A 17,007-nucleotide genomic window follows, 5' to 3' on the forward strand; every position below is an offset into this window, starting at 1 on the left:
CATGCAGATCTAATTAAATCAAATTATCGGGGGTGGGGTGTTTTGCTGGAATCAGTCAGTCTTGATTAACATCCCGATTTCATATTTTATTTTATCATATAGTTTTTTCATTTCCTCCTACTTTAAATAACTCTGACCACAAATCAAAACCCCATGACTGAATCTAGAGATTGGAGGGAGAAACCTTTAAAATTTGTGACTAGTATACATGCGCAAATGAAAGCTAAAAAGCAGGGCTTAGGAACAGTTACTTATTGATTTGAAAACCTTCTTCTCTTTTTGGTGTATCTATCATGATAATGCTCACCACATCTAATATCCTATTTTCTTTCCTCACTTGGAAGTTGTCTCAGGCTAGTTTCATGTTTTCCGGGGCCAGTTCCCATTCATCACATAAAAGGTGGTGTTGAACTCAGCATCAGACATCTTTTCAAAGGCTGTTTCTGCTTTGGCCAGGAAAACTGTGAGCCTAAGCTGACTCTGCCTGCCACCAGTGGGAGTTTTGCCATTGTCATTTAGGGGAAGGTGCTGGGATTTCAGGTCTCCAATGCTCTCTAACTAAATATGCTTGAGAATAATTTTTACCAACATGAGCCACCTCACCTGCTTCCCTTGCAACTGTGTTCAGGGATCAACCGTGATGCAAGCAGCTGGGTTTAAATAATTGAATTAAGCAATGTTGTATGTGGTGCCATTCATTCAAAATCCTTTCTCTCCCTTCACACTGCCCACAGTAAAGGAACCCGTGAGGCACCCTGGCTTACCTTTACTCATTTAAGTAGTTTTACTACTCTTGTAAGGAGACCAGTAGATGTCAAATAGCCTGCTGACATGAGTAAGGGTTCTGGGACAACATGCATCCAATTTTAAGGCCAAGTCTAAAGGCCAGTGAACTAAAAGGTACTCTCAACAACTCTCACAGACTATGTCTCTGCTCCTTCTGTCCTTCTGTTCCAGAGGCTGGCTCTAGTTCTAGAGAAATCAACAGTAATTCTGCCACTTGCTTCAACTGAAACAGGGCCAGAAACTTGGTTTATTTAAGTTATAAATTAGTTGTGCATCTTTATTTATTTATTTATTTGTATTTTCCTGCTAGCTTTCGGTATCCCTCCCTTTCCCTAGGAAGAAAACACAAAAACCCAACAAACTTCTGCAAATAATTTAAATCAGAAAGCCTTGATATTTTACAGAATACTTCAGTGACAAATTTAGTGTTTACCCAAATGTTATAATTTTTAAATTTTTTTTTTTGCAAATTGCAAACAAGTCTGTAAAAAAATGTCTTGTATAAAAAAGTACATAAATGTATAGCCCATTAGCTGTACTATGCAATCTAAATACTGTGGAATAAATTAGATAGAAAACTTAGCTATAAGCATGTATGTTGATATCTATTCAACAGAGGAAAGGGCTTTTTTATTATTTTCTTTCTTTTTTTCTTTTTTTTCCTTTTTTTTCTTTTTAATCTCTATTGATAAGTACAAATACAGACATGAGCCCATGCACACATACATACATATGCAGACACAGCGAACACCCACGCACACATGCATCCATAAACAGTTTTGGCTGACAAAAATGAAGGCCCTGATTACACTGTTTAAACATGGTTCTCGCCATGAAGGTGCTAACACGCTATCCCTAGCCAATGTGACCGGGTTAAATTGTGCTATCTTTTTTTAAAAATTTTTTTTTTAATTTTCTTTTTACCAACTGTGCTCTCAGCAAGGTGGGGAGCCGTGTTAGTGCTTCTTTCTGTGAGAGGCGTTTCGAAGCCTGTCCCGTCAGAAGGCAGCTAACAGGGGCTTGGTCCTGCAAACTTGTGAGAGTCTGAAGCTTCAGGCTCAGGGTTATCAAACTCAGTGTAAACAGGGCCTAAAGGTTTCTCCCGTTCCCTCTTATCATCTCCCCCTACCCAAAGACAAATGTTGGAACTTTTAACATTCTTTTAAATATGACAGCGATAGAATTTGTTTTGAAAACTATCTACCTGTGCCCCACGGGTTGGACCCTTCGGGTTAGGTGTTGGCACTGAAAATTAGGTCTTACAGGTAACACGCAAACCCATGAAGAGTTGTCGTGCTAGAGGGTGGTGGTTGAGACAGCCAGTCTTTTGCTGAAGACGGCATTTCAAACAGAAATCCTACCACAACTGCCATTTTCTGTATATTTGCAGGGGCGACGGCGGGCAGGGCCCAAAGCTGCTTGCAATTTTATATCAAGACTTTCCAAGTGTACACCAGCACTTTAGGTTTCTGTCACACAAATACCGTTTTGAACATGCAGCCTCCCACTTGGTATAGTACAGACAATCTTTTAACATAGCTGTGCTTTGCACACAAACATTCATTGTTTTAAGAACATTAAAGTGAAGCCAGAAGTGCTTATACCTTGTGTATACATACATATATACATACAGAAATATATACATATATGTATATCCCTTGTATAAAGTTGTTTCCCAGCCAATGCACAGTTGCTGTGCATCAGGGACAAGCCTTAGTGTTGAACATGCGAAAGGGTACAATTATGCTTAGATGGACTTCAGATCCAAGCACCTTGGATCCGAATCCCAGGGCTATTCTGGGTTTACTTCAAATGGCGATTTTCTGCTGAGGGCGCAATTTGAATTTAAATGGTTAACAGATATTCTAGCCTGAATATAATCAACCCACTTACCCTTATTTCAAACCCTAACTTAGTAAGGTGAATGGTACCAACCACAAACAGACTTTTTAGAGGCTTGCACAAATGTCTTTGGTGTATGTGTCTATTCATTTTAAGGTACATAATAATAATTATTATTATAATAATAAAAATAGCTATTTTGTGTGCTGTAGCAGTTCTTGTATAGCTCACAATAAGTGCAGCTCTCAACCCCTCCCACACCCAACCACCCTCCCTTGCAAATATTTGTTAAATAAGGATTAGACAGGTCAGACACCATTGTAGTGCAAATAGTAAACGATTAAAAACTTTTTTTTTTACAAAATATAGAAATGTTTGGCTCCAGTAACTGGACAAACATGTTCCTTTCAAGTATCTCTCACTGAAGAATTTTTTTTCAAAACAAGTTACTTCCATTTAAAAAAAGTCTTTCTGGTTTTTTTTTCTTTTTTTTTTTTTTCCTCTCGCAGGTAAACAGTTTCAAACCAACTAGGTTGCATAGTTCTAACTTTGTGAGCACCTTTACAAAATGTAACTTTTATTCTTTCATTCATTCCTTTTTTATTCTGTTTTTTCTTCATTTTTCTTTTTTCCTTTTTTCTTTTTTCTTTTTTTATTTTTTTGTAAATGTAGTGCAGAAGATGAAGGCGTATACACCTGCACAATATTGTCCCTTTACCAATGTTACGTATATGTATGTGTATAGTGTCTGTATGTATAGAGATATGTATATAAATACATAGCCATATGTATATACACACAAACACTACACACCTACTCAGTTCCTCAGTAAGTTTGGGGTGAAAGTGCCAGTGAATGTAGTATTCATACACATGGCTTTTCAAGGAATTTCAGTGACATTTTGGACTTAGTCCAAATTGCTGCAGGTTAGATGAGCTGCTACCACGGTGTGAACTGATGAGTAACTAAGGGAGGGAACATAACTCCCCTAGTAATAACTAACATTTAATACACTATGTAAGAAGATAAGGAGCATACTTAAAGGAAGAGGAAATTCCCAACCCATACTGCCATTCAGACGTATCTCATTCGAGCCCGGGTTCATGAAGCTTTCTTCCTTTTCATAGCTGAAGTCTTTTCTGATCCTCCATGAGTCTTTTTTTTTTTTCTTTCCCTCTTTTCTCTCTCTGTTTTTGCTTTAATTTCTGATGATTTTTTTTCATTCAAAAAAGGTTATATCATGTCCAGTCTTTCCTCTTCTTGGGCTTTCAATACATTTTCTTCTCAACTTAACGAGAAGGGTCTCGCACACACGCATGTCTATGAGCAGCCACATTCCTCCACAATCATATTCTGTATGTCTTTCTTAATGATGTTCTGGCCATCGTCATAGTAGAGCATGGACATGGGCCGCAGCTTGGTGGGCACACAACATGATTTGAGGTTGGCAAAGGGGCTATGGCCCCGCATACGGTAATGGTTGATGACAGTGGAGTGGAAAGATAATGATGAACCAGATGTGCCTGCTATATGGCTGGGGCACTCTCCTTCGCAGTAGTTGGCGTGATAACCTGTAGGTGCAATGATCCAGTCACTCCATCCTATGTCCTTGAAGCTGACAAAGAACTGCTTCTTGCAGCAGATGTTGACTTTGCCATCACACTCCAGGCCTCGTCTCCGCCGCCTGTGCTGGCGGTCCTCTGAGTGCCGGGCAAGCATCATCAGGAAGGGACGATGTGATTGCTCCTTCTCCTCTTCTCCTGTAGATTCTCCAGCTTCCTTTTCTTTCCCTTCCCCGTCATCTTCCTTTTTCTTCTTCTTGCCCAGTAGCACCAGGCTGGCTCCAGTCTCTTGGCAGAGGTCACAGGCAATCCGCACATCCAAAGAGTTCTTGCCTTGGTCCAGGAGTCTCTGGACGCTGCTGGAGACTGGGAAGATGTGCCAAGTGCTCTTGCGGGTGTCCACTGCCTTTTCCGAAATCAAAGTCTCACTCCTTTCACCTTTCAGCCCCCCATCCTCCATATCTTCTGCTCCTTCAGAGTTGCCTTTTGGCTGCCGTGGCTGTTGAAACAGGCGGATGGTGACTTTTGTCCTGCTCCGGTTGGCCTTGGAGACCTTCAGGAAGAGCCACACTTCAGCATGTTCCACCACTGATAATTCACTGCCTTCCTTGGAAATCTCAAAGTGCAACATTTTCTTGGCTGAGCCTGATTTGGTAAATGGAAATAGACAGGAAGAACTTGTTAGTATGTCTGCTTGCGTTCTGTTAAAGAAAATTCTGTTACTGTCACCACAGGCATGAAGCTCCCTGGGTTTCCTACTTAGCTCTGTACATTTTAATGATTTTTCTGTTCTATCCTTCCTTCACCTCATCTCCTCCTCAGTTTGTCTTTTGTGAAATTTCTCCCTTTAGAAACGTATTTCTTTGCCTGTTGTTTTCCAGTATCATATTTTAACTAAAGCACTTTGTTACAGTAATGATGTAGTCATTTATGTATAGCGTTTCACGGCAAATAAACATCAGTAGCTGTTAAAGAGTTTATTTGCCTAAGTTGTCTTTGTGATCACTGCTAGCTGAAAGGGAAAAATGCTTGTGTGATGACAGTCCATGACTTTATGTACCATACACATACAAAGCTATGCCTAATAGCTAAAGTTAGGGAGTAAGTTCCAGCCCTGCCAATTCTTTGGCAATACTTTGGAAATTATGTGGGAACGAGGTCTGCCCTTTCTCCCTCCGTAAAATGCCATTCCTCGGAGTCATCTTAAAATGAGCTGTAAATGTCAATTGTTTCAAAAACAAAGAAATACTATGAGCCTCAGCTCTGAGAGGTTTGCAGAGTTATATTGTAAAGAACTGCAGAATTGCAGCAGCCAGACTTCATCCCGTGAGATGGTAGCTGTAGATCCTGTTCTTAATTTAACACACTGTACTCGCTGTGATTATAGTAATGGTGAATACACTGAAAAATGAGCTAAAGAACTGTATAATTATGGGGATGGTTCTCTGGCATAATTGTATCAACTTGCTGAGATGTCATGATGATGATTATGATGGTGAGGGGGTGTTTCTCCGATACAGAGCTCATATTTCTGGCAGAAGTTGGAATGAATAATGAGGGCTGTTTAATGATTTGATCACTAGAGCATGAAAAAAGTTAAGATAGAATGAATTAGCTGGGGGGTGGTGGTATTATTTTTTTTAACAGAGGTACTTTTCTATTTTCTTGACAAAAGAAAAAGCCACGTTGGCATCTTTTGTTCTTTCTTAGCATGGAGGCTGGCATGGACTTGGGGTCACAGATGTGAAATGGACAGATGTCAGACCTTAGTGACACAGAAGCGGTATTCATAATCATCAGTTTGTCATTGATATTATTCTTGAGCCACCCGTGGCTGTTGACCTGATTCTCTGTGCAGTGGTTCTTCTTGTCAGGGAACCAGAACTTCGCACCCCGAAAAGGGCAAGTGGTGATCAAAGCTGAAGTGACTGGATGCACACAGGAAAAATAGCTCTCATGGCAAGAAGGCTCTCTTCCTTGCTTTCCATTGCCACTGAACTCCAGCAGTACTGGCTCCCTGACCATCTCCCCACTCCCCCATTCTCAGGCGAGACAGAAGTGGGACAAAATCACAAGAAACATCTATCCCGTACTCCCTTGCAAATTCAGGAGTTTCTGGTTTCTAAACTTTGTTCTGCCCTTCGAGCTACCTGTTGCTTTCCTTTGCTGTGAAGTCCTGGCACTGACACATCCAGCTTTCCCAGTGGCATTCCCAGGACAAGGAGACAGACGTTTCTGAATTACAGTGGCCAAAGGGCACAGTGTTTTGTTTTTGTTTTCCCTCTAAGTGAGAGTGTGAAACTGTAGACTTTAACTGTCACTGAGATAGGGAAGCACATGGTTTGTGTTAACTGCTTCTCACAGACCTTGCTAGTGCCTGTCTCCAAAGTAAGTTACATTAATTTCTCAGGGAGCCATGTAAACCAGGGGGACTGTGCCTCAGAAAAGGAAGTGTCTTATAGAAAAGACAGAGCAAGCTGGCCAGTACTGTGAGGCATGGTGGAGTTACTGGTTTTCTGTTATTTTTTTTTAAATAAGATTCATTCAGTAATGACTGAAAGTTCATTAGTCAGCTCAAACCAGCTAACACCATTTTTTTCCACCCTGGAAATGAAACTATTGCAAAGGTGTCACCTGTGTTGGAGCAGAGGGCAGGTAGTAGGCATTAATCCCACTCCTTCATGGATTTCAGAGCATGAGGAGATGTACAGTGACATTTCTCCGGTCCTAAGAAAGCCTGGTTCAAGACGCCGCTTGCCTTGTATGTAGGGATGTTATAATGTTCTCTATGAGAACGGGTACTTCTAAGGCCTGTGAGGACCGTCCATCCAGCCTGCTGCTTCATTCTCCCTGACTCCCTCTTCTAAAGCAAACTTCTAACTTTAGTTTCTCCCTTTCCTTGGCACAGTCCCGATAAACCCTTTCTGAGGGGGACCTGAGATTCAGGGGAACCTGAAGGCAGGTGACCTGCCAGGGGTGGGTTGCTGCCTTCAAGACTCTCCATCTAATCCTTTGTGCTTCCTGTCCCTACCCAAAGAAACCTTGGGGAAAAAAAGGTGGTTCAGAGCAGAAATTCTTCTGTCACCTGCAGCCTCTCCCTGGATGCTCTCTTACCCCAGAGCTCACCGACTGGTGTGGGGAATAGGCATATATTGCTGGGGAGTGCAAAACTTGTTGTGTGTTCTAGAGGTACCGAGCTGGGCACAGACAGCATTTCTGGTGCTAGGGGGGGATCCTCCTGTGCATGAGCATGAGCAGATGAGCTGTGCTGGACACAAACATGGAAAACTGGCCCAGCCATGCTCTGAAGAAAGCAGCCAGGGTGCGCAGATTTGGCTCACCAGGGGAAGAAGCTGCATGGCCCATCTGATCAGAAAAAAACCAGGCAGCCTCGTGTTACAGAATTGCCTGATGCTGTTAAGTACTAAGGCATGGTATTTCACATTCTGCTATTTCCATCCTAGTGGGAGTTGGAAATAGTTACAAAGTGACATATCTCCAACAGTAAATATTCATGTTACCTTATGCACTGGCCAGAAGTGTAAGCAATGCAACCTGTCTTTTTGACAGATGTTACATGAAAGAAACAGGACCTCAAGAGCTCTCTTAAATAGTTTTTCATATGCTCCTGTATGTGTGAAAGTTGAATTCTTCCTCATTACTAAAAGTATTAGAATAGTATGGTGAAAGTACCTGACTTTTCTTTTTCTTCACTTGAGGAAAGGGAGCTTGAGCAAGGTAGCATAAGACACGTCCTTATACAGGGATAACAGCCTCCCTATAGGTTGTTAGCTACAATAACAGCCTCTCTGAATGTGGTTAGCTACATTTTCATACACTAATGGTCAATTCAGATTCTAAAGAAAAAAGACGCAGGAAGCTTATATGAGCCTAATATTTCTGAATGAAACAAAATCCTGGGTCCTCAAGCCTGCATAGCTAATAAAAGGTTTTATAGGAATTAAAAAAAAACCTTTCCCTTTCACGGATCTTTTTAGAAGGAGACTGGGAATGGTACAAAGTTGGGGATAAAAAGCATGCTTTCACATTAGGAAAAAAACGAAGCTTTTCTGAATTCTCTCCACATTCACAACTAGTTTGTTACGATCACACAGCACAAATGGTATGAATCCTGCAGTCTTTACGAGGTCACTATGCTCAGACAAGCTCGTTTTGAAATCAGAGTTTGGCCTGTGCTAAAACTGAATGGAGATCTCTGGATCGGACTTACCATTACACATTCGCTTTATAACAGGATCTTTATTTCCAAAAGGTTCAGTGCTACAATAAAATAAATTCTTCAAGTATTCTGAGACCAAAAAAATCACTGTATTTCATTTTCCCCAAATATTGCTTAGGGATTTAGCAGTCTTTCCTTTTCGGTCTGATTTACTGACCAGGTTCAAAGCGTTGGAAATACATGCTGTTCATTTAACTGAAAGTAAAAAGGAGACCTTCCTGAAAGTTGGGGATGGTACCACTTCTATAATTACACTTTGTCTATCCTTTTGTCCTGCCTTTTCATCTGCCACAGCTGATTTGCAAGGGTCTTCTTCCATTTCTAGTCATCCTGCACCTCCTGCCTGACTCCTGTGGAAAGACCCACGGCCCAACAGTGGTAATGCCTTTGTCACTTCCATGCTCAATAAAAACGGCAATGTCAACAGCCTGGATTGTTATCATAGCAGAAGGCAGCTGAAAAAGGAGATGAGGGATTACTTTCGCCCCCCATTTGATTGCTTTTCCTCATCTCCTCTTCCCAAAGCCCTGGAGAGGCCACCTCTCTGCTTTACTGCTGAGCAAAGTCCCTTCCAGGAAGAGGGCTGTGACACCAGCAAATGCTGTGAGAAATGGTTAAAAATACAAACCCCGAGAAGGAGTGCATATATGGTAAAAGGTTTAATGAAAGGAGTTACTGAATGGAAAGTGTAGCATCAGTATATATAGCAGGAGAGTTTGCTCGTATCTGTTTTTCTCTTCAGTAGTGCTCGCACACCTTTTTAGGAGAGAAACCTGAAGATGCAAGCAGAGGGAAGCCTGCGCAGGTACCCTCCTCTCCACCTCTGGAAGGGCTGCTCAGGGCTTGGGCACAGGACTCTGTGCTCCATACCTGGTCCCAAGTGGCACTTGGTGACAGGCACGGTGCGAGAGAGTGTGGGGGGACCTCGTGGGCCCAGGCGTGGAGGGACGGCGGGGTCAGCTCTGCATGGGGTAGCTTGTCCTGGGCTCACGGCAGGAGCCTGTGGCTCCAGCACACTCCTCCTCTGAGGCTAAGGATCCTTCCTTCGGTATTGCTGGCTTTAACTATGCAGCCGAAACTCATTTATTTCCAATTTGCAGTGTGATTCATGATTGAGCCCTAATAGTTCGAGCTATATACATATAACATGTAGGGTCTAAGCTATACAATTAGGAGGATCTTTTTTGGAGTAAAATGCTAAGACAATTAAAATTACTTTTTTAAAAAAATAAAGCCCATATGCTGCTAAATGATTAAGGCTGGTTTTTTCATAATGACAGTGATTATCCTTTCTGAAAATATAATGTGACTTATTCTTAATTTCTCTTAATAGGCAGTATTTGAATTTTCCTTTGCAAAATGCTCACTGTGTAAGAAGGTGCTGTTACTTTAAATTTCCATGCTTCACCACTGCTTAATTTTGAACCGTTTTTACGTTATACTGTAAGTGAACTGTTTCTCCATACAAAGCAAGCTTTTTTTTCCTTTTTTAGTTGCTAACTTTACTACTGCCTATGTTTAGATTTGGGGGAATTTGTGCTGCGTGCCAATCCGTAATTACATTCAAAAGCATCCTTCTCTTCACTTCTCATTTCCGTTCCCCAGGAGACAGAAAAAAATAGGTTACTAGAAAGGTTCCTCTAAAGAGAGTGAAGAGAAGAGCATGGTTATTGAGAGATAATTGCTCAAAATGTTTACTAATGAGTGACCACTAGAGTTAGATGAATTGTTCAAACGGTAGAATTTATTCAGTGAATTTAGCACTGTTATCGTCTGGCAATTATCCCCTAGGCAGACTGATTATTACAAATGTGTTATTACCACGATTAGACAGTGGCAGTTTCTGTGAATGCATTTCAGCCTATGGAGTGCTGGCAAACAATTTATTCTAACTATTCATCACCCCCGTATGTGACTGGTCATCCAGGTTGTGTACTTTCGTTCCTGCTCCCTGACTGTCTTACTGTTGCGTCTTACAAAGGGAGGAGCAATTATGACACAGATAGCAAACACCTTATCTTTATGTTCACATACTCTTGGCTGCCAGCAAAAGGAGATTTTTGTTTTAAGAAAAAAAAAAAAAAAGATTAAAAAAAAAAGAAAATCAGGAAAAAGAACTGGTCCCCAAGCATTCATGGGGGAAAAAGCAGCAGCAACCTTATTTAAATACCTTTCTTGAAAAGTTAACCCAAAGGGGCATTGACAAGGTCATTCAGAATGTGAAATAGTTCAGTTCTGGTGAACCTTGACTCTCCTCAAAATAGTCAGGAGGCAAACACTTTACATCCACAGCCCAGAGTTCTTTCCAAATTGAAAGCCCCTCCCCCACATGGCTTTAAATATTTAGAAACAAAAAAAGGTGTTTGTTTGGCTGAAGATTTTGTTACTTGATTTTTGCATTTACATCTAAAATAGCTCAAGCAACGTTTAGGGCGACTTGCACTACTAACATATTTGAAGGTAAAGCTAATAACAAGTCTTTGTCTTTCATAAAAGAGAGAGTAAATTTTTTTTTTACATACTTGTAATAATTTGTTGTAAATTCTAAAATTAAGTGGATCAGAAGCTGCCAGTCTATTTTCATTAAAATAGTTAATTTCTATGCACGAAGGCCTAGAGCCCAAGCCCACTGAAATTAATAGCAAAACTTCCAATTGCTTCCAGTAGACTAAGCTTCAATACTAAATCAATCTTGCAAAGCTCTGTTGCATTAAATGAGATTGCCCTTTCATACCCATATAGACATATCCAGATATAAGAACTCTTCAGCATTAATCAGTTACACATTTGCAGTGTAGATACATCCGGCATGCCGGAGAGCACATTAATGCACATACTTATCTGCAGGAACATGTTAATATTACAGTGGTGCAGGTACATGGGTATATAAGCGTGTCTGCCTTGGCATACCCATACATGTGGACATATGTGCACTTAGACACACATACAGGTGAATTGCATATTCTGATATTCCCAACTGCATTTGCATACAAAACTGCATGTATGACTACACACAGAGATGGACACGGGCAGTAATTTCTGTCTCTCTCGCAGGTATCTTTTTCTAAACCGGTTCCCGCCTTCTCAGATTCGCCTGTGTTTTCTCAAGTTGTTCTCAAACCAACCAACCTCCCTGAATTCCCACATTTTGACATTTTGTGACAATGAAACAGATTAATACAGAATGGTTTTCTTATTCTGGAAGTAACTTGCTTTCATTTGCTAAACTTGAAATCCTTGATATAGTATGCCAAAGCAAAAAAAAAGAAAAAAAAGAAAAACAAAAACAAAAACAAGAGTTGAGGGGAAATAGGCTTGTTTTCCAAAAGCCAAGGAAACTGCATTAAAAAAAGATGTGAGAAAATCAGCTCAGATGATGATTCATGGTCACATTTCTCAGTATCTTGTAAAAAATAATAATGATAATTTCTGATCTTTCTAGATTTCCAGAACTTCCAGCATCTATGAATTTATCTTTTTCCCCTTTGCCTTTGCCTGTTTCCTTCCTGCATTATTTTACTTGCAGTCTTCCACTCCACTGAATCTCTGCCTTTTAAATAAACCAAAAGAGAGAAACAAGAGCTCCACTCAGAGAAGCTACAGATAAACATAAAGATCTCTAGGATTCAGGATCCGATTAGGTAAAATAGAAGCTTGCAGGAAGGTTGGCTTGCGTGGAGCAAAAAGCCTTTGGAGTGTGCCCTCTCGTGGCCATTCTTTATTCAGCACGGATATCTGTACCAATAAATGCATTTGCTCTCCAAAAAAAATTGAGGAAATAATTTAAAGAGGCATAAGAGACCCATCCTTTTTTTTCTTTCTGAACTGCCAGCCTGGATGGACAGGAGTAGGTATTTTCATAGGAAAAAGTGTGAGTGTGTACACACATGGGCCTGCACATGAAAGCTGGCATCACATGATCAAGTCAGTTCACCTTGACTTCAGTGTGAAGTGATACAAAAAGGTAGAAGTGGCCTAAATAGCTGTGAGACTTCTCATTTTTTCCTGACAGTTCTCCTAATGATAAGCCTTTGGATTTCAGTATTTCCATCCAGCAATCCCTATCACCTTCTCAGGGGCTGATGTTAGCAACCCATTTCATTGGTAGTTTAGTTGCCAGGATCAAATTCACTTGGCAAAATCCCAGGTCTGCCTAATAAGATATCTACTTAAAATAATGAAAGAGTAGCCAACCATATTTTATGAGCATTGGGTATCTCAGTTATAGAACCTGTTGGTTTTGCTTGTCACGAAATTATATGACCCCTCTCCTAAAAAGACTCTTTTTAAGACCTTGAAGTAACCCACAGAGCTCTGGCACAGCTACCCTCATAGCAGAACTAATCAAGGTCAGTAATCTTAGTTTGATATGCAAGCAGAAAATCATTTTCATGTTTTACTTGTAAGAGTGCCAAAGGACAGTAGGGTGCATTTGTAAACTTTTGCCCAATACTCGTGGTCATTAGTTTCGCAAAGATCTGCCTGGATTTGTTAGCTGTGAAAACTACCTGCCAACTATTTTGCTGATTTCCTGGACATAACTACACCTGTGCTTCAGACAAGTTCACCGCAATTAGTTTCCCCTCTAATTGTCCTAAGCCTCCGCTCGTTTGAATTTTGGTCTATTTTAGAAAACAGCAGTCTCAGGCCAGAAGCACGTGCATGGGGCACTGTTTGTTCATTCCCTCCGTTTCATTGTATGTCTGAGGATATGGCTGATGAAAGATGGAAATACTACTTTTTTATGAAGGCTGGTAGTAAATGTGGCTTTTGAAAGGTTAGGGGAATGGCTGGTTTATGTCAAGTCATACCCAAAGGAACAAAAAGCCTAAAGTCTTATTTCTCTTTCCATAGACCTTTATTTGATACAATGTGAGATGTTTCCATTCATTTTCATTGATTTCCTATTGCCCTCTTTCACAACAAAGCATGTTTCACATTAAAAGCAGGAAGAACATTCACCTGACTGTGAGAGGAGCAGGTTTATTCTCCCGCTTGGTGTTTTAAACTTATTCATACCCTTCCCAGTTCCCACAGACTGAAAAGCGGCAACTGTCCATGTGGCTACATTCTGTTCCTGTCTTTTTAACTCGTACTTCCTATATGACATGTCACTTTCTACCTTTTTGCCTCACTTTCCTCAGCAGGAAAAATAATACTGCTTTAATATTTGACATGTAGTACTGCTGGTGTGTGAGGGGAAGAGATTCCAGGTTTACTGAAGATGTTGCAGCATGGGACCTGTAAAATGTGGTAGATCCTCTGATGTCAGCAAGACATGAAATATGAATGGCTATAGGTGAAAAATATATTGTAGCGGTCTGAAGTTGCTCCACAGAGTGGAGTTATCATTTCTATTATAAACTCAAACCCTAGAGCTCGGTTTCTAGGTTGCTAGGTGCTCCTCCCTCCTCCCAAATCAAAGCCCAGCAGGTATGGGGAAAAGGGCCAGAGCAGCCCTCCTGCTTTGGCTTCCAGGATGGGCTTCACATGAAGGTGGAGAATGGCAGCAGCGCAGAAAAGGCATGGGAACACAGTGGATGCCCACATCCTTCAGCTGAGCAGCTCCACAGCATAAGTCTTCTTAAATTAGTTTGGCTAGCAGTGGTAGGACAACGCTATGTAAATCAAACTAAGTGACGTGTTAGTGTTGGGTAGTTTGTAGCGGGGGGGATCGGTGGCTGGACTATTGGCCAGCATGTGGGCAATGGCACGATTTTCGCTGCTCACGTGACCCCGAGAGCCAATGGCTTCAAGAGCCGCCGTCAGAGGGTGTCGTACTGAGTAGGCATATATCAAATTCCAAATTCCTTTGTGTCAGAGCTCAGGAGAGACAATAATGTGTTTACAAATGATTGGGACTCACACAGTGAAGAGAAACCACTGCTCATGCCATATGTGTTTCACTGTGCTCAGTGCGAGCTGCTGAAAACCAGGTGGGGAATCCGACTCATAGATATCGTAGAGATTTCTTTGCTTTTAAAAACTCATTTCTAAACTAACGTTGAGCCACCCCTGCTTCTAATGACCGCTGGCATTGATACCTTCTGCCTGCTTTCTGAAGTGGAGGGGATGGAAAAACCGAAAAGCCTGAGCTTTCATACCGAAAGCACTGATAATGTGTATATTGACAAGGATTCCAAACGCAAGGGCTCCTTGTACAGTTGGAAATCAGACAGCCAGCAGGAATGTCTGCTCTTAAAAGCATGCACACTTCTTGTGCATGGCTTCCCTGCAAACAGAACATCTGAGTCAACAGGTTTTCAGGACTGGAAACTCTGAGTGTTGTCTTAATTGTTTATACTGCTGCAGCAAACTTTTAAACAAAAATGCTTGGAGTTCCTTTGCATACTTTGCCTACCATATGCTGTACCAAACAAAACAATGACATTCTTTTAAAACCGTCTTGGCAACAGGAAAAATGCTTTGGCTAGACAACGTCATAAAAAGTTCCTGTTAGTTAGATGACAGAGTTATTGCAATATACTGCTATTGATGCACGTATAAACATACTCATATATACTAACAGATATATATGCACATATATATACTTTGAATTAAAATGGGTTCTGATCCTGTTCGTGTAGGAACAAGACAGTAAAGTACAACTTTAGAGTTGTTTCCTATAGCCAGCTGATGTGAGTCTTAAGCCATTACTTAGTAAATATCTATATTCTGAGATTCTACTGTGTAACAGGGAAAACAGAACTGTGAAAGAGTTCAAAATGCACCCTACCAAGGTTGCATTTTTTTGACAGGAGTGTTTTAGGAAGAGAATCTTTTTTTTCCAGTATGCAGAAGTCTGCATTACAAATTGGATCAGCTACAGCAACTTGTCTGGTTCTGCTGAAGTCATCTGACAGTCCCTGCAACTCCATCCCTGCAACTCTTTACTGACGAAGATGCTGTGTTAAATTAAAAAAAAAAATCACCACACCTCTCACTGCTAAAAGTTAAACCTGATTTGTCTTATTTTATAACTTCCACTGTAATTTTTTACAGGAAAGGGTTGTTTCTCAAGTAGTTTGCAGCTCACTTTCTGCCTTGATAAACTCCCCAAAAGGCTTCAGCCCTTTTTCTTTCACCATCAGCTCTGCAATCCAGTTACTTTACTGCAAGTACTCTGGCTTCACAGGCACAGTTTGGAAGACCCCGCTGCAGCCTGACTTTCTGCTCAAGATTGGTTAGAGAGCTTCCTCCCTGTGTGGCTGTCTGTGCTTAGCAAGTGGAATCTGTAGCCAAGACTAAATCAGAAAAATCAAATTCGTTCAGAGTCCTGTCCCCTCCATCCCATTCCTCCTTTCCCCCCCTCCTCCACCCCAAGTCTCATCCTACAACCTTGCAGGAAACATTATTGCTGGGGAGAAGAAAAGAAGTTAATTGCAGTTCTGGCACAAAGGATATTTTACAATTTTGTTTTTCAAGCACTCACCTGATTCTGCAAAAGTGATGATTTCTGAGGTTTGCTCCACAACTTCATTCATTTCGGCTCTTCTTCCAACATCATCCTCTATTTCCACATAACCATCCTCTCCCACCTTTCCCACGTGGAGTTTCTTGATGGCATTTAAAAGTGCTGCCTTGGGCACCGGCTGGGTGATATTAGGTCTGTCCCTCAAGTGCAACATGTTCAGTATGTGCTTCTTTACTGCTTCCACCATCTCAGGCTGTGAGCTGGGCACATCCTTTGAGAGCGTGGCGAGGGCACATGACGGACAGTCAGTGACTGAACTGTGCCCCTCGGATCCTGGGGTTGGGGAACTCCTCACTATAATCCAGCAAAGCACCAACAAAAATCCTCTCTTCCAAAGCAAAGGCATCCTGGCAGCAAAAGTTGTTGTGATTCCCTTTTTAAAAGGCCCTGCTTTTCCTCCCCCTTCACGCACAGTTTTTTTGGGGCTGGTTTGGTTGGTTTGTTTGTTTGTTTGTTTTTCCTTCTCTTCAGCAAATTCTCTGGAACAAGAACCAAAAGTTTTCTGTGAAGTTTTGTTTGCAGGTTCCCTCTCTGCATGCAATAAGTGCTGTAGATGTTTGTGGCTGTCAGGGAGAAGAGTTCTGACTCTGTCTCAGAGTAGGAGAGAGACACAGAGAGAGGGAGAGAGAGAGAGAGGACGGATTGGCCTAAAGTGAGTGAGTGAATGAGAGAGGGAGGGAGTTTTGTCTGTGAGTAAAGGCTATGATTAGGAAGGGGGAGGAACAGGCAGGCTGGCTTCCTTATGCTCATTGCTCCCCTAACACACACCTCTCTTCAAATATCACTACTCGTGGTTCCTGCCCTCCCCTCTTTCTAAAATCTCTTTTCATTCCTGTAAATTTAACTCTTTTTTTTTCTTTTTTCTTTTTTTTTTTTTACCTCTCAGTTTGACCCTCCTGGCACCCCCCCAGCTGTCATTCCTCTTCCCCCCCCCCCCCCTTTTTTTTTTCCTTTTTGTTTTGTTCGTTTGTTTGGGGCGTTTTTTTGTTTGTTTTGTTCGTTTTATTCTTTCAACAGTACCACTGGCTTAACTAAACAGAGGAAACATGAATGAATGAAAAGAGTGAAACCTTTTATTAACGAGCACCTTGCTCTTGGTCCTG

General features: G+C 41.3%; 1 protein-coding gene across 1 annotated transcript; it reads right to left on the reverse strand.

The window, feature by feature from the left end:
- Window positions 1–3,878: 3,878 nt before the first annotated feature.
- Window positions 3,879–16,404, reverse strand: INHBA (inhibin subunit beta A). Its single transcript, XM_065629300.1, has 2 exons — window positions 15,863–16,404; window positions 3,879–4,835 (listed from the first exon to the last, which is right to left on the reverse strand). The coding sequence occupies exons 1-2, from the start codon at window positions 16,248–16,250 to the stop codon at window positions 3,949–3,951; spliced, it is 1,275 nt and encodes a 424-aa protein (XP_065485372.1). The 5' UTR covers window positions 16,251–16,404; the 3' UTR covers window positions 3,879–3,948.
- Window positions 16,405–17,007: the final 603 nt, after the last annotated feature.

The sequence above is a fragment of the Caloenas nicobarica genome, chromosome 2, assembly GCF_036013445.1.
Source record: "Caloenas nicobarica isolate bCalNic1 chromosome 2, bCalNic1.hap1, whole genome shotgun sequence".
NCBI lineage: Eukaryota > Metazoa > Chordata > Aves > Columbiformes > Columbidae > Caloenas > Caloenas nicobarica.

Bases quoted from the DNA above. Each gene is read 5' to 3' on its own strand.
- INHBA (XM_065629300.1), bottom strand. From the start codon at position 16,250: ATGCCTTTGCTTTGGAAGAGAGGATTTTTGTTGGTGCTTTGCTGGATT. The intron at 4,836-15,862 runs GTGAGTGCTTGA...TTACCAAATCAG, and splicing joins CATCACTTTTGCAGAATCAG to GCTCAGCCAAGAAAATGTTG.